The 27,418-nt window shown below is 43.0% G+C and overlaps 1 protein-coding gene and 1 long non-coding RNA gene across 4 annotated transcripts in view; one reads left to right on the forward strand and one right to left on the reverse strand.

The window, feature by feature from the left end:
* Nucleotides 1-27,418, reverse strand: part of LOC309527917 — an 80,449-nt gene that overhangs the window by 18,251 nt on the left and 34,780 nt on the right. The window lies entirely within an intron of this gene.
* The window catches only part of CAPN13 (calpain 13), an 89,551-nt gene that overhangs the window by 17,201 nt on the left and 44,932 nt on the right, over nucleotides 1-27,418 (forward strand). For all 3 annotated transcript variants that reach the window (XR_014217396.1, XM_082214828.1, XM_082214829.1), the window contains 6 exons: nucleotides 2,405-2,480; nucleotides 4,551-4,669; nucleotides 14,517-14,650; nucleotides 19,342-19,516; nucleotides 21,146-21,214; nucleotides 26,077-26,162. Coding sequence is in view for 2 of the 3 variants with exons in the window: in XM_082214828.1 (XP_082070954.1) it covers nucleotides 2,405-2,480; nucleotides 4,551-4,669; nucleotides 14,517-14,650; nucleotides 19,342-19,516; nucleotides 21,146-21,214; nucleotides 26,077-26,162 (659 nt within the window). In the remaining variant the exon portion in view is untranslated. The remainder of the gene's footprint in view (nucleotides 1-2,404; nucleotides 2,481-4,550; nucleotides 4,670-14,516; nucleotides 14,651-19,341; nucleotides 19,517-21,145; nucleotides 21,215-26,076; nucleotides 26,163-27,418) is intronic.

Raw genomic sequence — 27,418 nt, forward strand, 5'->3', positions numbered from 1 at the left:
CCCCAGAAGTCTCTTTCAGTTCTAATAACCTGAGTTGTTAAGAGGCATGCAAAGCACTCCATTTTCTGATATAGTGAAATGACCTTAAAACAGAACTTGGGCTTTTCTGATTCTCAGTTGCATCCGCCTTTTCCTAAATTGGACTGTACATGTCATTGGAGAAAAGAATATGGCCAAAAGCAAGCCAGTCACAAAACACCTGGGCTACAGAATTTCCCTGGAATATGCAGCTCACTGACATCTCTGTAGGGTGTTTGGTCTCAAATCAGTCTTTGCAGACAATCAGACCAAGCATGCATCTAAATGTCTTCGAAGCTTTAAAGCCATATTTCAACATCAGCTTGTGTATACAGTATGAAAATGAAAAGAGTGACAAGTTATCAGTCAAACCTGTGAAGGAGACAGCAAAATCAATGTGTGCAAGAAAAATGCATTAAGGAGTTGGTTCCCAAATTTCCTGATGTGTTTTGAACCTTCCTCAGAGAAAATGACACATCTAAATTAAAAGGAAAAAGAACAAGATTCTGATTAAATTCAATCTCCTACAGGTTACATCAGAGGAAGAGAACTTTGTAAAAAACAACAATACATTCCTCTCTTGAGTTTATTGGCCACTATGGAGCTGCTGCTCTCCAGAATTTCATTCAAAGTGGGTTGGGAAATTTGGAAGCTGGATTTTAATAAAATTTACTTGCCGCTCATTGGTCTTGACTTCTTGTTATTCTGTGCAGCCCTCTTTCTGGCTGCAATTTGCTATATCTAGCAACAGTAGTATTTCCTTTGTTTTCTAAGCTTGGGATCACTCCCCATGTTACGGTTCATGGCAAAAAACAGAGGCACAAAACCAAAGGTGGACTTGCATTTTCACTTTCTCATGCGAATTCTAATATGCAATAGCAGAATGTGAACTTAGGGTTGGGGGATGATGAGACTTTGTCTGCATTTTTGTGATGAAACAACCTGACTTGCACTTCTCAGGCCAATACAAAATTATCCTTTGAAATCCATACATTTCTGCATTTTATTACACAATTATTCAACCGAGTGTACAAAAATATGCAAGAAAGTGTGCATAAAATGCATATAACCAGCGCTATCTTTCTAGATAGAGAGCTGGACCATAAAGAAGGCTGATTGCCGAAGAATTGATGCTTTTGAATTATGGTGCTGGAGGAGACTCTTGAGAGTCCCATGGACTACAAGAAGAACAAACCTCTCCATTCTGAAGGAAATCAGCCCTGAGTGCTCACTGGAAGGACAGATCATGAGGCTGAGGCTCCAATACTTTGGCCACCTCAAGAGAAGAGAAGACTCCCTGGAAAAGACCCTGATGTTGGGAAAGATGGAGGGCACAAGGAGAAGGGGACGACAGAGGACGAGATGGTTGGATAGTGTTCTCGAAGCTACCAGCATGAGTTTGACCAAACTGTGGGAGGCAGTGGAAGACAGAAGTGCCTGGCGTGCTCTGGTCCATGGGGTCACGAAGAGTCGGACACGACTAAACGACTAAACAATAACAACATCTTTCTAGAAAAGGCGGTGCTGGAACTCACCATGAACACCTCCCTCATTCTCTTAAAATGGCAATGAAGCCCACCTGAGAGGTGAAGGAACTGAGTTCCAGCGAGTTCTGGGTGGAAAAAAGCATTGTATAACATACAAAAAAGCGTCATTAGGGAAAGTCATTAGTAAAAACATGTACATTCGTCAAAACTGAATCCAAAGTGTATATCGGGAAAATCTGCAGTAAAACACTATCAAATTTTCTTTAATATAATATTCAAGAAAATTTGATGCTGTTATTTAAAAAAATGGAAAATTTTGCAGAAATGTGGAGAACTGAATTTAAGACTGGGAAAATGAGAAACCAAGGGGAACTGAAATGGACAGCTTCATTAATCTCTGTGCTCACTTTTCATAGGAGCAATGGATGAGCTCTTCCTCAATCTGTGATGGTATATTTTTATAGAAGGGAAGCGCACATGCTCCCCTTTAGCTCATTATGGTGAAAAGTGGAAGCATTTGTCCACATGTATATTGGCTTCAATCCTAAGTTAGCCACCCAGAAACAGATATTTGCAGACAGGGTGAAAATGTTTAGTATTTTCCATTTGAGCAAAGCAAGTTCAGGCCATGCATAGGAGCTGCCACATTCCTACTGAAGGCTGCAGATCTAAATGCTCCTACTAGAAACTAAAGCTGCAATTCTAATTCCATTTACATGGGAGCCAGTTCAATTGCATTCAAATGGAGTTATAGAGGAGCAGACATACAGAGTAACATGAGTACAAGGAAGGAGATGTCAAGTAAAGCTCATCAAACGGTATAAAGAAATGAACCTAATTAGCAGCTATTAATCAGCATTCTATTAAGTAACAGAAATGTGTGTTATTCTCTTTTAAAGGAGATCCTCTCATACCAGAGCCCGCTTTTGATTGTGGATTCTGTGAGCAGATTTGATATTCTTCAAGGGCCTATAGGTAAGATCCAAATTCTATGGTGGCACTTGGGAGTTTGCAGGCCTGCAAACCAAGAGTGCACCTGTTACAATAGCCTAACAACATCTACTTATTTTATTGCAATGCTATAGAAAGCATTAATTGTTTTCTGCATTATCTGTGTCTTGAGATAGCCTGTGTCTACCTTATCTGTGGGGAGAACCATTTCTCTTATTTTTTTCATGGAAATGAGACATTCTCCAACAGTTCATTGCGGGGTGGAGCTCACTATGAGCAGTGGCCGAAGCATAAGCCCCCCCTCACCTGTTTTCATTTGTTTGTTTGTTGTCTGTGAGGCTGTTTTGTTTGTTTTGCATCCTGTGCATGGCGCAGACCTTGTATAGCTCTGGGGCATTGTGGGAGAAAAATGGCAGCCAACACCACCACCAAAACAATGGTAGAGACTATTTGGAGAAAATACTGTAAAGTGACCTTTTTCCAGGACAGGGATGAGAAAAATAAAAATATCTGAAATGGTCTCAGAGAAATAAAAAGCCTGCTGAGAAATTTCAGCTCAGCTCTAATTATAACAGGCTTGTGAAGAGCAGAGGTTGAGAGGAGAGAAGTAAGTTGGGATGAGGGAACAGATAAAGTTAATGCAGTTGCCTTAAGAGAAAACAGGTGAGCCAGCGCCCTGCAAAGTGATGCTGACTGAGTCAGTGCAGAGACTGAAAGTAAGGGGTCATTTGGTCACTGTGATGGAAGAGAAAATTATTGCAACAGATGGAGGAGAGAAACTAGTGAGCAGAAAATGGAGAAAGTCTACATGAGAGATGACCTGGATATGCAAAAGGTTTTTAGCAGCCGATTCTGAAAAGAAAAGGCAAATTTTGTACAGGCTGCAAATGAAGGAGTGAGTGGAATGATTTAACAGCAGCCTGGATGTGGGAAGAAAATGAAAAAGAGTAGCCAAAGATGGCCCCACAGTTGTGCTCGGTGAAGGTAGGGGAGATAATAGGATTTTTCAACAGTGACAGAAAAGTGTGGCAGAGAGGGAAGGTCTGGATAAGAAGGCAGAGAGTTCAGTTTGACACATTGCTGAGATGCTCAGGCGGAAATGTCAGCGAGGGAGCTAGTGATTAAAAAAGATTGTCCAGAAGGGAATGAAAAATAAACCTGTGAATCATCAGGTGGTGATCTGCAGCCTGTCTGTGCTGGTTCTCTTACTTTACATGTATGGGAGAGTGATGTCTGGCCCTTTTGTGCACAGGAAGAGATGTGGATGTGCTTCTTTCCCCTTCACTATATGTTTAATCAGTTTTAAATCCTATTTAAACATGCAGGCTGCAGGCTGCAAACCTGGCTGGTTTGAAATCAAGCCACGCAGGGAAAGACACAGGCAGGGGCGTAGGAAGGGGGGTGACCAAATGGTACACCATCCTTGAGGGGGTGACCAAATGGCACACCACAGGGGGCGGCATTTACCGTGGGGCCTGTCCTACAGTGCGCATGAGCCACGCGTCTCTCCTGAGAGTGATGTGGTGACTCGGGGCCCTGCACTGCCCGAAATGGCAGTATGCGGCTTGCATCCACCAGACAGACTCCACAGGCAGCTGGATGTGGCACCCCCCTGGGCGGATTGCCACGCTGCCCCCATGCATGGATCGCCCCATCCCCGTGGGCGACTTGCCCCACTCCCACCACTCCCAGTGCCGGACCGGTTAGCTATGCCCCTGGACACAGGAGTTTTTAGGCACTGCCAATTGGTTGATCAAACCCTTCTTTTTGGCAAGGAACCGTGTCCTTACCTGCCCCATGGTGGACTTCATCTATGACAACAGGCATAGGGCAGGAGGACATGGCTTGGGGAAAACAGCCTCATGGGCTAAATTAGGATACCTTCTGGGCCTAATTATACCTGAATAGAACTCCTGTGAATAACATTTGAGGGAAATGTTTCTCCTTTAACAAATATAGACAACCATTGCAAGTTGTACAATTTATGTTCTGAACCAAGTAATTATGAACTTTGGAAAAATCAATGCCTGCTAGGAGAGGGTGTAGTAGATTGATTGTGGAATTAATTACAACCTCCGTCTTATCTTTTCCAAGGTGATTGTTGGGTTCTAGCAGCTCTTGGTTCTTTGACCTTACAACCACGTTTCCTGGAAAACGTGATTCCAAGAGACCAAGGATTCCAACACAATTATGCAGGGATTTTTCATTTCCGGGTATGTAAAAGAGTATGTTGGTGTTGTGTCATTTTGTATTATGTTTTCAGATGAAACTCCAGAACCTAAAGCTGCTCGTGGTTAAAAGTAGTGTTTTATTTCATGCTTGCTACATTTTGCCTTAAAATATGGCTTTGCCATATACTGAAAAAATGTTTGTTTTTTTACCACTCCCACTCTCCATCAATTAATGAGGAAAAAGTTGCAGTAGAAAATTATCATAGAAAGAGCAACAACAATGAAGTTCTGATAGGCTTGCTGCAGAATTTTAACGGAGCCTTCCCCACTTTCAAGATGGGTGAGCATTTTAGTGAATGCCCTTTTCTTTCATGCAACAAGACCTCTCCAGTTGTCAGCATTCAACAGCCTTCCCAGATGAAATGGGTGTAATCTTCTAGTGGGCTTTCCAGTAAGCACAGGAAAACAGGGAGTCTGCCTGCCTTGTGCCTGACAGCTATTTGTTATTCCTGCATTTCTTTAATGTGAAATCTTGTTACTTTTATTACAATCAGTGTGGAAAGGTGTTATTTTAGGTGCAAAAGGAGTTCCTTCAAAAACAAAATCAGTGAGTGCGGCAATCTCAGGCAGTTGGTATCTGGCACCCTGTGCTAGGTAAAGCAAGACATCATGATGTAATGGTGGTCTTTTCAGATCAGGAAGACTGAGCAGCCAGGGAGGCTGCAGAGCAGTTGAGAAATGTCTGATGCAGGTATGGGAACCTTTAGCCCTCCAGATGTTGCTGAACTACAGCTCCCAACAGCCACAGTCAGCATGACCAATAGCCAGGAATGGTGTGAATTGTAATTCAACATCCTTTGGAGGGCCAAAGTTCCTCACACCTGGTTTAATATAAATTAAAAGGCATACACATGCACCATCTTTGACTACCTCACAATAAGGTGCATTCCACCTTGAACTCACCAAAATAATTGTTAAATTCTAAAACACCCTGTGAATGAGGAAGAACCACAACAACTTTTTTATTTGTACCCTGCCCATCTGATTGGGTTGCCCCAGCCACTCTGGGCAGCTTCCAACATATAGTAAGTAGCTTCTCTTGGGAGGAAATAAAAACTTTTGAGAAACCAGAGGTTTCAGCACAACCCGACTTTGAATTACTCTCTCCAATAAAGGTTTAAAATAGACTCTGGAATTACTTCATGAAAAGCTTGTACGCATTATTTAAGAGCATTCCAGTCTTCTTATTAAGAAGCAGAATTTATTATGGTATTTGAAAATATTTCCCACTACCCTCTTATCAGGAACTCGGTACACCTGCATCTACTTTTCTTCTGACAAGAAGATCAAGCTAAACCAAACAAAGACCAACCCAAACACTCATACCCCTGAATCAAACATCTTTGTCCATAATGTTCTTAAATTATCTCTTCAAAGTTGCTGCTAGCGCAGCACAGCTTGATAATTAGTTTTTATGCAACTTGGTAAAGAATGCACCATTTCCTCCCACAAAGAGATAAAAAAGCCTATTTTCTATTTCAGTCATAGTGCCTGCCATTTCTATATTACTTCAAAGGACTTTGAGAAAAAGCACTTGATGTATTTTCATGCGTATGTTCGGCGGGTGGCGGTGAGGTGCAGACGGGGTCGCATTACTCACCTGGCTTTCCAACCCCAAGTGTAGATGCAAGTTACTGAGAGGGAAAGAGATGTAAGGTGCAGGGAACTCAATGTGAGGGAGACATGGCAGCAAAGTCAATGAAACGCCCCTGCTGTTCTCACCTGGGGATGGGGGGGAGAGAGAGATATGGCCCACCAGACCAAAGAATTCCCCCAGCCCTGCCTTAGGGGCAAAGCCATTGCTTAGCTTGGTTTCATTGTTCTTGCTTGTAGTTCATTATGCCCGGCCAGGAGCTGAAACAAGCCTAGCCTATCAAATTCTCAACCCTTCTTCCTCTGGGGTTTTGTGGAATTGTAGCAATTTTATTGGTTCACCCTTTTTTCTAGATCACATGGCGTGCTTTTGAAAAAAACAACAAAGAATGGTAGTGACAAGTTTTGCAATTAACAAATTAAACAAAATTGTGTAGCTCAAGGGATCCTAACAGCTCCACAGCATGGTTTCCCTTTCCTTTGTGTGAAACAGGAGAGCTTGAATTAATCACCAAATAAAAGGGGGATTTCTGCTTTATTGTGAACTTTACTCTTGATCCTTGGAAATCTTCCAATATCCAGATAAAATGGCTGCAATCTCTTGAAAGACGCCTTCTTGTTTGCACTTTAGCCCCACTGCTTTCTGTGGTGTTTGAACAAAGGTGCATTGCAGTTTCAACCTTAAACCTTCATAGTCAATTGTGGATTTGTAGGTTTGTAGAGATGAATAAAGACAGACAACGAGATGTTTTCTTTCAGAGAGCTTGCGTGTGTGCCAGATGAAAGTGAGAGAGAGAGAGATTCTTCTTCCTCTAGCCTCACAGCATCTCCTTTTATTCAAAGTTACAAAAAGCATGGCCACGAATGTGCCAGTGGCTGATTGGCTCAATACAAGACAAAGAAACTGAAATCCTATTGGCTCATTTGTATGTAAGGCGGGCTTACATAGCTCCATAGATCTTTGGCACATGAAAGACAGAATGTTAGAGCTGTATTTAGACAGGCATATAAGCTCTTAATCCACCTATGACTAAGATTGATAATGTTATGACTAAGGTGTTTACTAATGTTTAGATTGTTATATAAACTCACACAATTAATTATACATTGAGGATTAACACATCATTGTGATTTACACATCATTGTGAACTAAAGGTGAACTAAAGAAGACAAGTGTGGTATGTAAGGAATGCTATACAGAAAGATCTGTGCCAGGCACAGACCTTTAGCCTTGTGCGTGAAAGAGAGGGAGAGAAGCGTGATTGATTATAAACAGGCCTTATAGTCTGTTTTAGAAGCAAAGAGAAGATAGAAATAATTCCCAGAATGCAGGAGGAAAAGAACCAATGTTTTACTATACTAGGCACATAGAAATAACATGTCTACAGTCAATAGGCCAGCCGCCTCGTGCTACTAGCTGTTTGGCATGAGCTTTTGACTGACGAAAGGGGGAAAAAAGCCCTCCAGCATCAAAGAGCTTGGAAAGATGGTACTCCAAGTGTCTCCATGCATTTGTTCTCTGCCAATCAGCAGCAATGATTAAAGGTAAAACAAATTGGATTGTTTTTCCTGGCTTGAAGCTGTGCTTTCACTTTGATGGTTCAGATAAATGCAAGTTGCATCCAAAACCTTTCTCGCTCTTGTTATGCAAAATTTAAACTTGGCTACCTTGATCACCGTTTCAAGCTAAAAAATAATTTGGGAGGTATAGAAGGTTGGAGAGACATCAAATGCTGCCTTTTGTTTCAAACTTCAGCCACCCTTTTTTGGTAGATGATTCTTGAGCATATTAAATCAAAAGAGCATACAGGCAAGAATAGAATTCTTACTATTCAATAGTGTTTCCCACTCTGCATTTAAATCAGATACCCTAGGTTGGTGATGGCAGTATGTCAGGATTGGGCAGTGGGCACCCATGAGATCAGGGGCCCTTGCCCAGTGGCACCAGCCATAACTATATTCTTGCAAGGCACCCCAATCACCAATGGTGTGAGATTCCAGGAGTTCCAGGCATGTGCCCAGAATCCGGCTTGCTTTGAATGAGGAACACAACCAAGACTGTGGTGCCTTTATGATATATGGTTTATTTACATGTATATACAACCTCAGCCTAAGATGGAGGGGCTCACAGCATAAATGCCCCAAAAAGTTCTTGCTTCTCCCATAGTCACAGCCTTGAATTCAAATGGAAATCAAGCATAGCTCTCTCTCAGTTCCTGCCTGCAGCCTCTAGCCTAGCTTTCTCTCTCTCACACTGGCTATTGTATTTCTCACTACTCACCCAGTAAGGGGAGGAAGCCTGCCCATTTGACCTCTGGCACGGAGCAACTTCCTTTGTTATACTAAAGACCATACTTAGGAGGCAACTATTGCCCTTAACTCAGGAGAAGCTTGCCTGGCTGGTTCAACAATAGAATCTCCATTAGATTGTAATGCTTGCTGGCTCCAGGACTCCAGGAATTCAAAGGGAGCTTCCTTCTGCTGAGTCCAATCTTTGAAGTATCTAGCTTGATGTTTTTCAAATTGTCTAGAAGCTCTCCATGGTTTCAGATGGGTCTTATCCAGATCTCTGGGACACAGGTGGTGCTGTGGTCTAAACCACTGAGCTTCATGGGCTTGCCGATCGGAAGGTCAGTGGTTCAAATTCCCGTGGTGGAGTGAGCTCCTGTTGCTCTGTTCCAGCTCCTGCCAACCTAGCAGTTTGAAAGCACACCAGTGCAAGCAGATTTCTATGTGCTCTGGCTTCCATCGTGCTGTTCCATTGTGCCAGAGGTGGTTTAGTCATGCTGGCCACATCACCCGGAAAGCTGTCTGTGGACAAACACCTGCTCCCTCGACCTGAAAGCGAGATGAGTGTCGCAGCCCTATAGTTGCCTTTGACTGGACCTAACCACCCAGGGGTCCTTTACCTTTACCTATCCAGATCTACCTGGAGAAACTGGACACTGAACTCGGGACCGTTTGCCTTCTTGTACTACCTACATGTACTACCACTGAGCTATTGCCACTTTCTCCAAAATTACATTTTAACAGGGAGTAGAGGAAAGGGAAAAGAAGATAATGCTACAAAACACTGAGTATAAGGGGTGGAAATTATTACTCAGCATCAACATTAATCACAGATGTGGATTCAAAACGAAAGCAACTCCAATGATCTACCCTGGGAAGCTTACAATCCCGTTTTTGTTTGTACTTCAGAAACAGCTAGAGCCATGTACTAGAGCCATGATTTTAGGATGCCTTGGATATTGTGGCAAATATTCACAAAACTGCATTTTATTCAGATGATCTCTGCTTAGGAACATGCTGTTAAGCAAAGAAGGAATGAAGCATCTGACAGGATTGTCCCAGTATTCCTCATTTCCCTTTCATGTTGAAACATGGCCATGTTCTGTTCACCCTTGTTCCTTTCCTAGGGCCCAGCCTTGGAAGTTATAGCCACAACTGTGACAAATTTATCCCAGACACATCAATTTATATCTTGATACTGCAACTATGGAGATTTTGTCCCATGCTGTTAGCAAAGGCATGACACACTACATTAACCTGCTAATGATTGCAAAAATGGATCTTTTGGTTTGTCCCCAGCGAACTCTATCTTTGCTTTCTTTCTTTCAACACTTCAGCAAATTCATTCACATGAATTTGCTAGAAGAGCACCTGTACTATCCAGCTGCTTAAGTGGCCAGCAGACTCCTTTCCAACCGTTCAACAGACAGAGGATAGCTTACTAAGGCAATCTTATTTTACAGTAGATATCAATATTTGATGGGCTTTTGTTCTCTTTTTTCTTATTAAAAAAAACCTGAACAGGAATATTGTTTAACCCTCCCCCCAATAATTTCAAAAAAGCATAGGAAATCGGAAAGCAAATAATATGTAATCAGTAGTTAATTACAATGGAAGATCAACAGAGAACTGGGTGACAATTGACCTTATTGTGTGAAAATAGTTTGTCTCTAGCCTTCTCTGAGAACTTGTGTATTATTGGAACATTACAGCTAAGTAAATTATACCTGTGGGTTCAGATGCACAACATCCCTATGATGCCAGGGACTGTGCTGAGGAGGAGTACACTGAAGATGAATGGTAGGAGCCGCTCCCTCCCCCTGACCCTGAATCTTCCCAGGAGCAGGAGGACAATATAGATTTAGAACAGTAGTTTGCAGAGGGGCATAGTTCAGAAGGCAGAAGCTCGAAACTTGAGACAGAGTTGTTAGAACCAAAGACCAAGGCATTATCGAGAATGTATAACTTGCTGCTTAAATGGAATACTCAAGATGAGACAGTTAAATCAGCCATGATAAAATGGGCTCAAGACATTGGTTACAACATTATGTCTGAGGACTGGGAAAGGTTATGGACCACCGGTATGAAATTTACGGCATGTAATGCCTTGAAAGAAAATATTATGAAAATGGTATACAGGTGGTACATGACCCCAGTCAAGCTCGCTAAGATATACCATTTGTCTGACAATAAATGTTGGAAATGCAAGGAGGCTGAAGGGACATTCTTTCACCTCTGGTGGACTTGTCCAAGATTGAAGGCCTTTTGGGAAATGATCTATAACGAGTTAAAAAAGGTGTTTAAGTACACCTTTCCCAAGAAACCAGAGGCCTTCCTTCTGGGCATTGTCGGCCAGAAGGTGTTAAAAAAGGATAGAACTTTTTTTATGTATGCTACAACTGCAGCAAGAATTCTTATCGCCAAGCATTGGAAGACCCAAGATTTGCCCACACTGGAGGAGTGGCAGACGCAATTGATGAACTACATGGAACTGGCCGAGATGACTGCAAGAATCCGAGACCTGGGAGAAGAGGCAATGGAGGAGGACTGGAAAAAATTTAAAGACTATTTGCAAAAGTATTATAAGTTGTATGAAACATAAGACGTCGTATGATTTGGAACGTTAGCCCCAGCAATGAAATTTAATTATCTATGAAATTGCTAACATCTGTGAAAGAATCAAAGTTTAAATGGGTAAAAATGATATCATGTTATATTTTTAGAGTAAATGGAGAATAAGAGATTTAAACTTAAATTGCAACTGAAAATATAAAGAAACACACGAAATAAGGGTATAATTTGCTGATGACTTTATTATCAAGAATGCATTATGCGGGAGATGTGGGGAAGTCCAATGGAAATTTGAAATAAGCTGTTGAAATGGATGTGATTTTCTGTTTTCTTTTCTTTTTTTTCTTCTATTCTGCTTTTCCTTTTGTTCTTTCTGTAATTTGGAAAAAATGCAATAAAAATTATTATAAAAAAAAAAACAGAAGGCAGAAGCTAGGAAATACTGGGTGGGGAACAGCTAGCAGAAGAAACACTGGAAGAGAGAGAGTTAACAGATTCACAGTCTCTGGACAGCATTCCCCACCCCCAAAGAGCTCAGAAAGTGTTAGAACAGAAAGTGCAGAGGGTACAAGCTCAGATTACAAGACATAGGAGTGACATAGATTAATAGGGATGGAGGGGTGTGTGAGCCTTAATTGGGAGCACCACCATTCTAGGGAGTCGCTTTCTTTTGTCTCTTGCTGTGTTTATTAAAGAAACTAACTGGTAAGACTTTCATTTGATCTGCTTATTTACTGACACGACATGGGGGAGGAAGCTGATTTCCCGAAGCCTGACGTATGAGGTGGCTTAGACTACGAGAGGCTGCTTCCCCTTTCTCCCGCAGCCTGTAGGAATTACTCCTGTTATGAGACAGTTGAGGGAAAGTGGAATCTGATGGAAGAGGTCTTGCAGCAGAGCAGATGTGGCAACCTTACTCCTTTCTGTCTCTAAGGAAGCATGGTTTTGCAGAACCAGTAAAAAAGGGGATACTTCCATTTTGTTTTCTTTCTATTAGTGTTTTATTCTTCCAAACAGATGCCATAATTTTGAATCTATTTGAGTAAAGAGATCTGGCAATTTCAAATACAGTGGTGCCTCGCAAGACGAAATTAATTCGTTCCGCAAGTCTCTTCGTCTTGGGGTTTTTTCGTCTTGCGATGCACGGTTTCCCATAGGAATGCATTGAAAATCAATTAATGCATTCCTAGGGAAACCGCCTTCAGACCAGGTCCGGGGACAGTCTGTCCCCGGACCTCTTCTGAAGGCTGGGGGGGGGAGGGCTTTTCTTCGCAACCCCAGCATTTTAAGAAACCCCGGGACAGCGGAGGACTTCTCCACTGTCCGGGCAATCTTAAAATGCTGGCGGGCGGCATTTTAAAATCGGCCCGGGACAGCGGAGGACTTCTCCGCTGTCTGGGGCGATTTAAAAGCCCCTGGGAAGGCAGGCAGGGGGGACAAAGACTTTTGCCCCCCGCCCGCCTTCAGAAGGTGTTCCCGCCCCCCCGCCCGGCTTCGCAGCAGCTCTACGAAGCCCGGCGGTGGGGCAGGTGTTCCCGCCCCCCCCACCCCGCTTAGGAGCACCGTTCTGAAGCGGGGTGGCTGGGGCAGGTGTTCCCGCTGCCCCCGGACCTCTTTTGAAGCAAGGGGCGGTGGGGAGAAGCGATCTCCCTGCCGCCCCTTGCTTCAAAAGAGAAGACCTCCTGTCCCCGGGGCAAGCTTCGTTTTGCGAAGCAAGCCCATAGGGAAATTCGTCTTGCGAGGCAACTCGAAAACGAAAAAACCTTTCGTTTTGCGAGTTTTTCGTCTCACGAGGCGTTCGTCTTGCGGGGTACCACTGTACCTTGCCTCCTGCCACCTAGTTGGCAGAGGGACAGTCCCCTTAAGCTCATTTTTTCTTTTAATTTTCATTGCTTCTTACAAATCAATGAAACGCTCCACAAAAATAGTAATTTTAATTGCAATTAGAAGAGCTTATTGACAGGTGGAAAAAACCTCAGTTTAAAGAATGAAAATGGTATGGCACTTTCAAAGCTTCACAAGCTCAAACAAGCATTCCAGTATTGAAAATAGCATCACAATTTGTCAACTGCTTCTCTGTCCATAGGAGGCTGAGAAACAGACTTTCTGAGCTGGTTGTGGTTCGTGTGGAGGCCGAACTGGATCCAAAGAGGCAGCTATAACACACCATTAGAGGCAAATGGCACATGGGGCACAAAGGGCCCCATGGAAGAAGGTTGCAATTCAGTGGCAGAACAGATGCTTTGCATAGGAAATGTCCCATGTTCAAGTCCTGCAATCTTTAGGTAGGGCTGAGAAAGAGCCCTGTCTGAGAGAATGAAGAGTCATTGTCAAGGGATGGAGAACCTGTGACTCTCCAGATGTTGGCCATGCTGACTGTGTTTGATGGGTGCTAGAGTTCAATAACATCTCGAGCACCAAATGTTTCCCATCCATAGACCAGGAGTAGTCAACAATGTGGCCTCCAAATATGGATTACAACTTCCAAGCCACTATAGCCAATGGTAGGTGAAGTGTAGGTGGGTTCCCACAAGGCAAGACACAGTGATAGCAGCAAGAACCTTTACTGAACGAAGAGAACTGAACAGCAGGGGCAAAACAACTGCTTATATACATTACTGAAGGCCTGGGCCACTCCCACTCCCAATGCGATTGGCTGTCTAAAATTCCAAGCTGTGAATCATGACTCAGAGTTTAAGGGCCAGTGGCAGAGGCCTAAATCCTGAAATGTTCTGAGATTGGATATCATGTATCGAATCAGAACACAGGGGCTCAGAATCTGTAGTCCAGACTCAAGCTCAGGCAAACACAGACCACTCAATACATAACACCAGGGATGATGGAGGTGCTAGCCCACAGGATCAGGAGATTACCAGGTTGACTACCTCTGAGGTAGATAATATTGAGTGGGAAGGACCAGTGGTCTAGTAGAACACAGTTTACTGTGTACTTATTGGATTGGCATGTAGAGTTCTCAGTCAGAAAGCTTTCCTGTGCTAGGAAAGTGCTAGCTGTGGACACCCCATGCATGCTATAAGGGTAGCTTAACTGTATGGCACTTTCTCTTTTCTAGGATAATAAAATTAAATAATAAATTTATTTCTTATACCCTGCCCACCTGGGAGGCTTCCAACAAAAATACAAATCAAACAAACAAAATCAAACATTAAATGTATGGGGAACCATTGGCCCTTTAGATGTTGCTGAACTACAACTCCCATCAGCCTCAGCAAGCATAGTGAATGGCCAGGGATGATGAGAGTTGTAGTCCAGCAACATCTGGGGGACCAAAGGTTCTCCACACCTGGCCTAGAAGGAATTCATCTTCTTCATAAAAGAAGCTTATCCTTCTTCTATTTTTGTTTTGTTTCCCAAGTTCTGGTACCTTGGAGACTGGCTGGATGTGGTGATAGATGACCGGCTGCCTTTTCTCAACGGAGAATACTTATCCGTTCATCCCCGGAGCAGAAATGAATTCTGGCCGCCACTGCTTGAAAAAGCCTATGCCAAGTAAATACTCACAGAACCTTTCTCTCTTTCATGCTCTGTTTAATGATTGTGACCTCCCAGCGATGGATGCTTTAGGTAAAAGGAACCTGTGCCAAGGTGCCATGCTTGAGAAGGATCACAGACAACTATTCTGTGGTTCGTATAAGTAACTAACACTCGCAAAGTATATCTGCAGTGGCAGAAGCTGTAGTCAAATGTTAGCTCCACATGTTGTTGGTGTAGTCTAGTGGTTTACATGTATATTGAGTTCAATGGGGTTTAATCTCAGGTTATGTGAGCGTAGGACTATAGCCTTAGTTACTGGAATGGGGATGGAAAACCTTTCTTCTGGTTATATAACCACCTAATCCCTTTCTTAGGGAAGCGGGTGGCGCTGTGGGTTAAACCACAGAGCCTAGGACTTGCCGATCAGAAGGTCGGCGGTTCAAATCCCCGCGATGGGGTGAGCTCCCTTTGCTTGGTCCCTGCTCCTGCCCACCTAGCTGTTTGAAAGCACGTCAAAATGCAAGTAGATAAATAGGTACCACTCCGGCGGGAAGGTAAACGGCATTTCCGTGCGCTGCTCTGGTTTGCTAGAAGTGGCTTAGTCATGCTGGCCACATGACCCGGAAGCTGTACGGCCAGTAAAGCGAGATGAGCGCCACAACCCCAGAGTCGTCCACGACTGGACCTAATGGTCAGGGGTCCCTTTACCCTTTACCTTTAATCCCTTTCTTGAAATCTATGGCTGTATTCCTTCTCCATCTCCTATCTTTGCCAACTCTGGTGCTCTCCAGAGGTTTTGGACTACAACTCCAATTAGCCCACCCCTGCAAAACAACAAAGGAGGGAGTGTGGCAGCAGCACGAAAGGTCAGGTAATGAGCTGGTCTTAAAGTGCTGATTTTGAGAGAACGAAGCATTCTTTAGAAAGAGTTGACTCAGGTACCACTTTGCTGAGCAGCGTTTTCATTCCAGATCGCTATTTCATTAAGATGGCAAGAGATGCTGTTTATGAGATTTTCAGCAACAAGGTTTTCCCCTGTGTGTACTGTAAATTCCTTTCTTGTCAGTCTAGGTTGAGAACATTATTTTAAAATACAATTAGCCATGGATTTCATTTTCCGAGTCTCTGTGTTACTCAGATAGTGTGCTTACAGTGAGTTTTAATGCCATGTACTCGTGTTATCTACAGTCGCTTCTGATTTGTCTTTTTCCTTTCCTTTTCCTTTCTTTTGTTCTTTTGTTCTTTTTTTTTTTTGCGTTTGCAATCAAAAGCCCAGGATAAGGCAACAAGGCTTGAAAGATGCCTTCTGGTAGCCAGACTTGTTACTATCTGATGAACGCTCAGTGACCTGAACAACAACAACAATGAAAAGGAATCTGAGATTAATGCTCATGTTGTACATATATCTGCCGTGCTTAATTCCAAACGTTGCTTGTATGCTTTCTCATCTCTATCAGATCTCCTTGCAACAGTGGCAAATTGTTTTCGAAGTTAGAAGATTGCAAATATGCCACCAGAGTGGTTGCTTCAGAATGTGGCATGCAATGGGGAGTTTGTGTGCAAAATTTCAGCACTGTACAAAGCCTGCCTAGGGATGACTTCAAGATTAAACTGCAGAACAAAACATGAAAGTATCCCCAGACACAGTGTATCTTAGGACCATTTTTATGATGCTTTCTTTAACTTTCTTCATGCTTCATGAAAAAGTGTTATATAACCATAGGATCAGGTACCCATTTTTCAGAATTGTTATTTTATAACAGTTAGAAAGAAAGAGATCAGTTTTTTATAGTTATCACAGATTATCTGTGTCACTTTCCTATGTGTCCATTCATAAATCTGTCCCGTCCCAGTTTCTACATTTATCTGCTTTTTAAAAATTCTCATTTAAATGCACGTTTTAACATACTTTCTCATAAAATATACATCTGTAAATGTATATTCTCTTATGCATATTTTAGCTCAAAATATGCATTTTGATGCTAAAGCATCGCAAAATTCAATTAAGTGTGAGATCTGAAGGATATCTATGTTCTGATTTGTACATTTGTCTGGGAGGTATAGATCAGGCCAACTAGTATCCTAATTCACAAAGAATGGGTCATTTTGTTTAGTTTGCATTTTTAATAAGAGAACCAACCAAATTTGCAAATCTAGACAAAATCACAGATTAGAATATAATTTCCCTTTGAATTCCACTTGGCTCAAAAAAGAAGCAGTTCTTGGCTCAAAAAAGAAACAGTACAATTTGTAATGGATTTCATCTTAAACTGTTTCAATACCATTTTAATATGGATTTTCAGGCATGTTTAAATGCTATAATCACAAAGTAATATGGAATGAGAATGGAAGGAATTTATAAATGAACAAATAGGAAATTGACAGGGACTAGTAATGGACTGATGTGTCAGTTCCTACCCTGATTTACACATAGTCCAATGCAGGAATAGGGAACCTCACGCCTGGAGGCCAAATGCCAGGTCTCCCTCTCTTTGGCCCTCAGGACTTTCCCCAGGCCACACCCCTCATTGGTTTACTGCACTTCAGGGAGTTGGACTAGATGACCCTTGGTTCCCCTTCCAGCTCTACAATTCTATGGTCCTGCTTTGCACCCTGAGTGTTTTTGCCAGGCTGAAATCAACTCTGATTGATTGATTATCAGAACTCTGATAATGTAAAAACAAATGTCAGATTCAAGCACTGGTTCTAAATTCGAGATTTCCATGGGAGCCAGCTCATAGGGCCAATATTACCTCTGTACAGCGTAGTTTGAGCCATTCTTAACTGCTCACATACCCATGATCCCATTGAGAATGTAATATATGTCCTGGTGTGGCCACAGATATACAGTCTGTCATGGAATTCTACTCAATATTGATCCAGAGCAGAACTCAGATGTATAGTTAGCAGAGTAAAAACTTAAAACACGTTGCAGGATTCCCCAAAAACAGACCAGATGCGATTATATTTCATACAGCAGAGCTTTACTGCAACTGAAGGCAAATAAGCATAATGGTCAGAAATCCATTACATTCAGGATTGGCACTGTCCATAAGAAATCCAGTTGCAGCAGACTTAACTTAAACTTATAATAAGTCTAAACCTTAACACTAAGTATACTATGTACAGAACACCACACCAGAAGGAAGAGAGATAGAAAGTGAAAGTGAAACCCAGGCTCCTTCTGGCCTTATTCTGATAGTCAGCATGATCTTGACAGAAAGAGATAAGAGAACTAGTTCAAGCCAACTGTAGTCAGCTTCTCTGAAGGTATAACCCAAACATCATGAACCTTCTGCTTGTTTCTTTCACACACAGACGCTTCCAGAACCCTCTTGAATTTAGTACAATAGGAAAGATCTCTACACATCAGATCAATGCTTTATGTACTAAGAAATGCAAACTGACACAGCCATGGTGATCTGGTAGCTGAAGTGTTTCTGCAGCTGTGGGATGTGGTGCTGTGTGAGGGAATCCCCCTCCCAATCTGCCCCTTCTTCCTTTCCACCAGCTGCAGGCAACCTGCTCCCTTTGGCAGCTTCATATTCCCTTTGCCAACCAGGTTTTCTAATACGCCTGCATTAAATTGGCAATTTAAGGATAAATATTGCTTTGAACCAGAAATCTTCATCACAAAACAGTTATCTGTCATTCCTGTTTTCCTATAAAAAAATTGAAAATGTCAAAATTGTCCTTTTCCCATTTGCAATTTTTAGATTACAACTCATTTCCTGATGGGGAATATTTTTTCCAGCTGGTTTCAAACAGCCCCACTCACTAACCTTGCTGATGTACTCATTCACATGCTACCAAAAAATGGTTTTTTTTGGGGGGGAGACATCGTCGTATACTGCCTTCCCTCATGCCTTTGTGTCTTTAAATCACATGCTGTGAAATGTCCCTGTAAAAAATGTATCTTCTCCTTGCCTCATCTTCTCTATCCATCAAACCTAATCTTTCTTTTATGACCTTACAAATAAATAAAATGAAATAACCTTCTTTCCTTCCCAGGTGTCCAGGCCTGGCACCAGCACCCAGCATGATTGAAAAGAATGGGTCCCGGGGGGGGGGGTGTTGTAGTACTGCCAATTTTCTTTTCATTTAAAAACTTAAAAAACTAGTGCAGTGAACCTGAGACTGCAACATCAGATCCTCCAAGTGCCCTTATCTTCCAGGGACGTTCCTTATTTAGAGAAGCTGTCCCAGTTTCTGATTTGATCCCAGAATGTCCCACTTTTCCTTAGGTCACCCCTATTTTCATTGGAGAAATGTTGGAGGGTATGGAGTTATCCGATCCCATAGCTGTCTGAAGGCAATCCTGTATAGTGAAGGTCTTTTTTAATGTTTTATTATGTTTTTATATATGTTGGAAGCTGCCCAGAGTGGCTGGGGCAACCCAGTATGATGCGTGGGGTATAAATAGTAAAATCATCATTATGGAATGGGACGTCCCTATTTTCATTGGCGAAATGTTGGAGGGTATGCAACCGCTCACCTTCTTTTCCCCATCAGAATGCCTCTGGGCCCCAATACATGGGCATTCTGACCAGTCTTGACCATTTCCTCACCTCACTGTGCACCCAATGTTAAAAAACATTGGCAAGCTTAAAAGGGGGGGGGGGCATGTTGGTCTTAGAGGGCACCTTTCACAGGGCCTTCTTAAACCTGGTACTGGCCTAACCTCAAAGTCTTCTTTCTTCTTCCAGATTGCACGGTTCCTATCAGAAGTTGCACATGGGCTACATTTCTGAGGCTTTAGTGGACTTCACAGGTGGGGTCCAGATATCTTTGAACCTTCCTCGCCCTTCCTCTTATCTGTATGAGGTAGTGAAGGCCGCTGCCAAGTCAGGTTGCCTCATGGGATGCGTCACTCCTCCAGTGGTAAGCTAGAAGTTGATTTACTCCCCTCTAGGAACTGGAATACAAGAAGATGCAGCGAGAATCGGTCTCGTTCACCTGTTCCCCTCAAAATTGCATGCAGAATCCCTTTGCTTTGTTGGTTTATGGCCAGACTTGTAATGCTTCCCCCTCAAGCAAAGTGTCATACAGCCATGCTAAGTAAACCTGGCAACCAGGTAGTGTGTGCCACTCAATTTTCACCCCCATTTCTATGGTTCTGGAGGAGGGCCGGGGACACAGACTCACGGGCCTTCTCTGTTTCAATGCTCAGTGTCATGGGCTGCAACAGTTCTTACAAGACACGGTGCTTTTATTATTATTACAATTTATTACCCACGCTTTACCCCCAAGGTCCCAGGGCAAGTTACAGCAATTAAAACACAATACAGTGGTACCTCAGGTTACATACGCTTCAGAAACAGAAATCGTGCTCCGGCAGCACGGCAGCAGCAGGAGGCCCCATTAGCTAAAGTGGTGCTTCAGGTTAAGAACAGTTTCAGGTTAAGTACGGACCTCTGGAACGAATTAAGTACTTAACCTGAGGTACCACTGTACTAAAAACAGCTTGGAACAACTTTAAATTGAAGAAATAAGGTAGGTCCTAAAAATAAACATCTCTCAAGTGTCAAAAGAGGTGTGTCTTCAACATTTGCCGAAAGCTATATAATGAAAGTACCCAGCAGTTCCACAACCTAGGAGTGCCACAGAGAATGCCCTTTCCTGTTCCACCCCAACCCACCAGCTTCTGAGGGAGGTTGAACAAGCAAGAGGGTCCCTTTCTGCCGATCTGAGCACCCAAGGGAAGCAGGCGTTCTTTCAGGTAATTGGGGCCTGAGTTGTTTGGGATCTAGACGCACCATTAAGATACAGAGAAATAGGCATCCTCAAGTGTGAGCTACAATCCAGCCACATTTCCCCCCTGGATCTGCAGGACCCCTTTGGCCTCAGTAAAGTATGCCCATTAACCCCTGCCCATGCTTGGACCCTGCAAAATAAGAACTCAGTACACCTCTTGTTTTTGCTGCCTTTGACAACAAAGCCAGGAGGCTGTCAAGCATCTGGCAACAAAAGACCACTGGTCTGCATTTAGCTGAGTAACTGTCAGTCACAAGTTGTGCAGGCTGTTGTGTAGCAGCAGCATCTCTAAAACAGTTGTGACTGAGCTCCTTCCATTAAAGGAGATTCCGTCAGGGGCGGCCCTACCATTTGGCAGAGTGAGGCAAATGCTTCAGGTGGCAGATGTTGGGAGGGCTGTGGTTTGGAACATTACTGTTCCTCCTGAGCGCCCCCTGAATGCTTCCTTTGATTGGAGGACAGAGCTATATGTACCACACAGCCTGCCTTGTACCCCACTAAACTAGCCTGATGCCCTCAAGTGCAGAGGAGGACATAGTGTTGAAAGAAATAAAAGAAAAGCCAACCGTCACCCCAGTCAACTTTTGTACATGGGAATGGGTGAGGGGCGCCATCGTGTCCTTTGCCATCAGGCAGCAAAATCTCTTTGGCTGGCCCTGGTTCTCCCGTCATCAAACAAACCACATCGACTGGATCAAATGAAAATATGTTTGCTAATGCTTTTAGAGAGCTTATATCTGTCCTTTCTCCATTCAGGAAAATGACATATATGAGAAGAATGGAATTGTTCAAGGTCATGCCTACACTGTTGTGGAGACTGCAGAGGTGAGAGAGGAAACATTTATTTCTGTCCTTCTTAATCGTCTTCTTCCCACAGCCCTCTCTCCTAATTGGCAGCTGGCCCGCTGTTCTCCATCCCCATGTTCATAATTCATTGCTTTTAGGACCAGAAGGTAACATTCCGTTGATCTAATCTAGACCTCCATGCGTCACTGAGATCACATAATTTCATTCCTGCCTTCCTGAAATGTCTGAAACCCGGTGGCTTTATGTAGAAGTAAAGAAATGATAAAGTTAGCAAGGTGACACAGCCAGTTAGTCGTTTTTAAGGGAACTATCAAGAATGATGAAACACTGAGCCCATAATTAACACTCATTGGTTCAGCCAGTGATGTGGCAGAAGATAACCCATTTACCAGAAAAAGGCCTCAGGCAAGTTTTAAGAGGCCGAAACAAATTAAATGAACGGACACTTCTGTGGGCTGAATCCATGGAGTTAATTTAATTCTGAGGTATAAAGTATTGATGCAAGAGACCGCCCAATAGCATTAAACACAGTTTACCATTTCTGCAGATAATCCAATATGTTTAAAAAACACACAATTTTTTAAAAGGAAATAGAAAATCCAGGTTAAATAAGGAAGGAAATACGAGGCAGTGTTTTAATACGGAAAGTGTAATGTGGCATTTTGTACAAAACTTAAAGGCATGAGCAACCTCAAGTCCACAAAACACTTGCTGTGGGAAAGTGCCCTGTGAAAGAGACATTGCTCAGAATATGCTAAAGTGCAGGGTCAAGAGTTCACAGCTGGATGAAGAAGTCATTTTCTTCACCTGCGAGGTTTATCTTTCCCGAGCATACACCCTTCCCTTGCCCCAAATTTTAATATCATCTTCTGGGGAAGGAGATCAATTTGGCAGAAAGTAATAATCCAGCAATGGCAAAAGAAAGCAAAGGATTTACTGCAGTAAGTGGGTCTGCCTTCAAGGTGAGTGCAGTGCTCATCCCCCAGAATCATCACTTACGATGCTCATATCAACAAGGACAAAAGAAATGGCCAAAGCGGACAATGACCTTGACTAATCCTCTGGCTTGCCTTCCTTCTGCAGCATTAAGAATGCTCACTAACATGGTGTGTAGTTCTTCTGGGAACTACAACTTTCTGCAAAAGAGAGAAGGGCTGTGTGATGGAATACCTATGCAGAGCTAAACTGGAGATCATTATTTTGAACAAGAGACCTTTGTGCGTTGTTAAGCATCTGCAGATACCTCTCTTTGCAGGGCCCTCGACTAAATGATCTGTGCCAGGCCCCTTCCTACACTTGTGGGCTTAACTGGGGGGAGGGAGTGGTGGTAACTGGGGGGAGGGAGTGGTGGCTGGGTCAATCTCTGCGACGGGGTGAGCTCCCATTGCTCGGTCCCTGCTCCTGCCAACCTAGCAGTTCGAAAGCACCTCAAAGTGCAAGTAGATAAATAGGAACCGCTCTGGTGGGAAGGTAAACGACAGTTCCGTGCGCTGCTCTGGTTCACCAGAAGTGGCTTGGTCATGCTGACCACATGACCCGGAAGCTGTACACCGGCTCCCTCGGCTAATAAAGCAAGATGAGCGCCACAACCCCAGAGTCATCCGCAACTGGACCTAACGGTCAGGGGTCCCTTTACCTTTAATGCCCTACAGGGGAAAACTTCAAGTCCATTAAACTGAAAGCTCTTGGACCTGGTTGTCCAAAGGGCACAGTGGCTGTGGGCTTTGCTTGGGCCCTGTCAGCTGCCCAAGGGGACCAAGTGATGGCATAGGACATTCCCTTGCAACTTTAGTACTCCTCACATCACCACACAAACACATACGCTGCCTACAATTGCTTATGAATGATATGTAGTTAATAGGTGCCATAATGCTCACACCCATTTGAGAAAGAACTGGGAATCAGGTGGTGTAAATGCTCCATAGAACAGGGGTTCCCAACTATTTCAGGCCTGGGGCCACCACAAAATCACCATTTCACAGGAGAAAACTGGGTAATGCTAGGATTCCCTTCCAAACAAAACAGGCAAGACACTCCACCCCAGAAATTCTACTAAAACACGAGTGAAAAAGAAGGCAATGTACAACTAACACACAGCTCTCCCAACCCTCAAAAAAGCCAAAAACCTTTCTATAAAAGAATTGATAGGGTGAGGGGGCTTTGGCAGGCACTGTGTGGGGGGGGGGGTGATATGAAGAAGCCATGATGTCCACAGGCACCACACTGGAGACCCCAAACATAGACTACTGTTTGGAAGGAGCACGAATCACACCAGTGGCATGCAGAGTGTTAAATAAAAGAGATAATTGCATTCATAGTGTTACAATTTAGCCTATTCTCTTTTTAATGTAAAAACCCTTATAATTATAATGACTTTAGTTAAACTATAAACTTTGGTGATAATGCATTAACCATTAACTATACACTAGGAGCCAAACTGGTTCAAATAATATGCCCATGATTTTTCTCAACAGAGATATATATAAAACACACCTCCTGATGCTCTTGGCTTACTCTAACCCAGGGATGGGAAATCTCCAGTCCCCAGGCTAAATGCAGCATTTGAAAGCTTCCCAACTAGCCCTTGAGGCCCTGCCTCCTTGTCTTGCCCCCTTCTCAACTTCCTTAGATAATTGTGCATTTGAGAGTCTGCTGGTTAGAGTCTTGCCAGCAAAATATCCAAACGGTTGCATTTCCCCCCATGTGATCTATTTGGGTCCAGGGGTTGCACAAGTTTTGCATGAACTGGGCTATGCATGAAAACACCCTGCAGCCCATTCAAACCTTCAGCAAGAGCCAACAGGACTTCATAAATGGCTGCAGACTGTCTTTGTATCCTGAACATTCTCCATGCAATATCATCAGAAAACCAGGAAGCGGGATGGGGAGAGCAGTCAGGCTGCATGTCTGATTTGGCCCTAAGGAAAAAGAAGAAGAATGGATTTCATGATTCTTGCTCCCAATAATTGAATGGTCTGAAATTTTAGCCTGTTTCTCCCCTATAAGACAACATTGGCACTGCATCATTTTATGGGGAAAAAATAGATGAGAGTTCAGTGACTTAAACCAGCTGTAAGATTTTGTGGCAACTTGAAAATGAAATGTATGGGAAAAGAGTAAAGTCTCAGTAGGAAAAGGCACATCAAGACTGAACAGACATTATTTAGTTGGCTGTTAGAGGCAGAGATACTTGTTAATATCTAGCTGAGAGCAGAACCCAGAACTCAGTGATTACATATCAAGGTGAGAACCTTCTAAGATTTATGGAAGCTTCTCGTGTTTCGAATTTATTTACAACTGGGAGCACAGAAAGCAGCATCTCCTAAAAGAAGCTACAATGTAGTTTCTACATATTGATGCTGCTTCCTTTGTCCTATGTGGGCTATGTGAAGATCTTAATTTCCTGCTCGTGTCTGTAGGTTATAATTGGCTTTATTTGTGGCCTGAAGAAACCTGATTAGGAAGCTGAATGCTCATACCCAAAGCCAATACAGTGGTACCTCTGGTTGCAAACGGGATCCGTTCCAGAGGCCCGTTCGCAACATGAAAAAAGCGCAACCCGCAGCGGTGCATCTGCGCATGTACAGGTTGCGATTCGCTGCTTCTGCGTACGCGTGTGGTGTCATTTTGCGCGTCTGCGCATGCGTGAGCGGCGAAACCCGGAAGTAACTCTTTCCGGTACTTCCGGGTCGCCGCGGAAACCTGAAAGAACGTAACATGAAGCGGATGTAACCAGAGGTACCACTGTAAATGCTTTTGTGAACCTGACCAAACTCACTGACTCCTGTTCCACATGTATTAAAGTAGTGCTCCCATCCAGGGCATCATCAGAACCTAAGAAGAGCCGGCTGATTCAGGCCAATGGCCCATCTGGTCCAGCCGTGTGTTCTCACAGTGGCCAGCCAGATGCCTATGGGAAGACTGCAAGCAGCACCACAGTGCAACAGCACTTGCCACACATTTGAGTCCTAGTAACTGGCATTCAGAGGCCTATTGCCTCTTGAGGCAGAACATAGCCACCATGGCAAGTAGTCATTAATAGCTTTATGCTCCATGTTAACAAGCAGGTAACTTGCAGTTAAAGATGAATGAATCTGTCAATTTTAGTTTATCTCAGTTTATCTTTAATCTTAGTGTCATTTCTCCTGATTTCTGCATCAGTTTGCAATTTAAAACAAACAAACATACAAAATTTACCATTATTTTGGTCGCATTTTACCTAATATACACATATTATTAGGAAGCCCAGCCAGATGGGCGGGGTATAAATAATAAATAAATGTTGTTGTTGTTGTTGTTGTTGTTGTTGTTGTTGTTGTTGTTATATGCTGTTTTCACCAATAAATTCTCTTAATATACACATTTTTGTATGCACATTTCTCCCAATATACAAACATTTAGTTGAAGTACTGCATCGCAAAATTCAGAGAAGTGCAGATTTCTAAGGATAGTTGTGTTTCATTTCACATACTGTTTCCATAAGTGTGAATAAGGTAGTTTCAATCATGCTACAACAGTGTACAGGACTTATTTAGTGCTTAATAAGTGCTCCAGGACTTATTTTTATTTTGCTCCCATGTTTTATTAGGCAGTTTTTGTTTTGTGTATTGCAAAAATAATGCATTTTCCACATAATTAAAAAAACAAGCTGCATTGCCTACCATCTTGTGCATAGTAAGGCTTATTATTGAAGGCAATGGGATTTAAGCAACTTCACTGTGTGGCCGTTTACATCCTTTGTTCCTTAGATGCAGACAAAGTTAGGAACTAAAGTGAGCCTCCCAAAATACAATAGAAGAAGCTTTTGCACGTCTCTTTCCCCCACAAAACACCCCCAATATACAAGATGCTACTGTTGACTTTTTCTTTCTTCTTAATAGGTTCCCTATATGGGTATGAAGGAACGTTTAATTAGACTTTGGAATCCTTATGGCCATAAGGAGTGGATTGGAGCATGGAGCGATCGGTATGGTTTCAAATGTTTTATTTCATTAGGGGCTGCTGCCCCTGCTACTTTTGCTCGCCAATCCCTCCCCGTTCGCCTTAAAGTGCATCCAAACTGTGCACCCTCTTTCTTTGCTGATTGCCCAGATTGTGACCCAGACAAGCCTCGGAGGAACAGGCAGGACAGACTGAGGCAGCTTCCCAGCGACTCTTCTGCTCTGCTGCAGCTTCCTTCCTTGGCCTCTGATGCTGCTGAGGCTAAAATGGTGGCATCCATGTGAGGTGGGCAGTAGCAGCAGAGCAAGATGGTTGCTGGATCTCACCTGAGTTGTACTCCACCTGCTCGCTTGCCATCAAAAAGGACTTCATTGCTGCTGTTGCTACCACCACAGGCAGTGGCCAAGCTATTATTTTTTTAAGATGAACAAGGGAGCGGGAGTAAAGCTGCCTCTGCTGGCTGCCATCAAAGTAATATTATTGTGCCTCTACTGCCCAAAACCATTTCAGCTCCCTGCCACCAAATTTCCTTTCCATTTTGGGGGACCCCCATTGGCCCTGGTCAACACTTCCAAAGTTCATCTTCTACACTTTATGTTCTGGTCATAGGAACATAAGAAGCTGCTTTATCCTGAATTAAACCACCCGACTATCTCTCTCAGTATTGCCTACCCTAGCCAAAGCTCTCAAAAATTTCAGACAGGGTTCTCTCTCAGATCTGCCTGGAGATGCCAGGGAACTTGTAACCTTCTGTATGTAAAATCAATCGCTGTTCAACTGAGCCATGGCCCTTCCCAACCGGCTCTCATTTTGGGTATGCTATTTCCTTTTTCTTCTTTCCTCACACCTAAGAACAATTCCCTAGAATTACCCTAGGTGCAGTCTATCAAAATTAAGCACTTTTATGTCTCATTGATTCCACTACGAATGATTCAAGCATGAAATGGTTGAGATCAATAAGACTTAAAAGAAATTACCAGTGGTTGGGTAGTGTCCCATGATTTGGCCCTCACCCACTACCACAGAGCTAAAAATCTGGAAAATATGCTCCTGTACAGTATTCATAATCCTTTATTTTTCATTTTTTTCTCTTTGTTGAATTTGCAAATGAAAACGGAAAAACAAGAGCAGTATACGTGCAACAGTATACTAGTTGCTTTACGATTTTATATAGCCATCTTCTTTTCCTCTGGGCTTCTAAAATAATCTTTCCTGAAAAGTGTTCTTTAGTATCTACATGCTGGTGTGACTGAAGCTCAGCTAAGAAGTATAGTATAGTAT

The sequence above is a fragment of the Podarcis vaucheri genome, assembly GCF_965113315.1.
Source record: "Podarcis vaucheri genome assembly, chromosome: 3".
NCBI classification, from domain to species: domain Eukaryota; kingdom Metazoa; phylum Chordata; class Lepidosauria; order Squamata; family Lacertidae; genus Podarcis; species Podarcis vaucheri.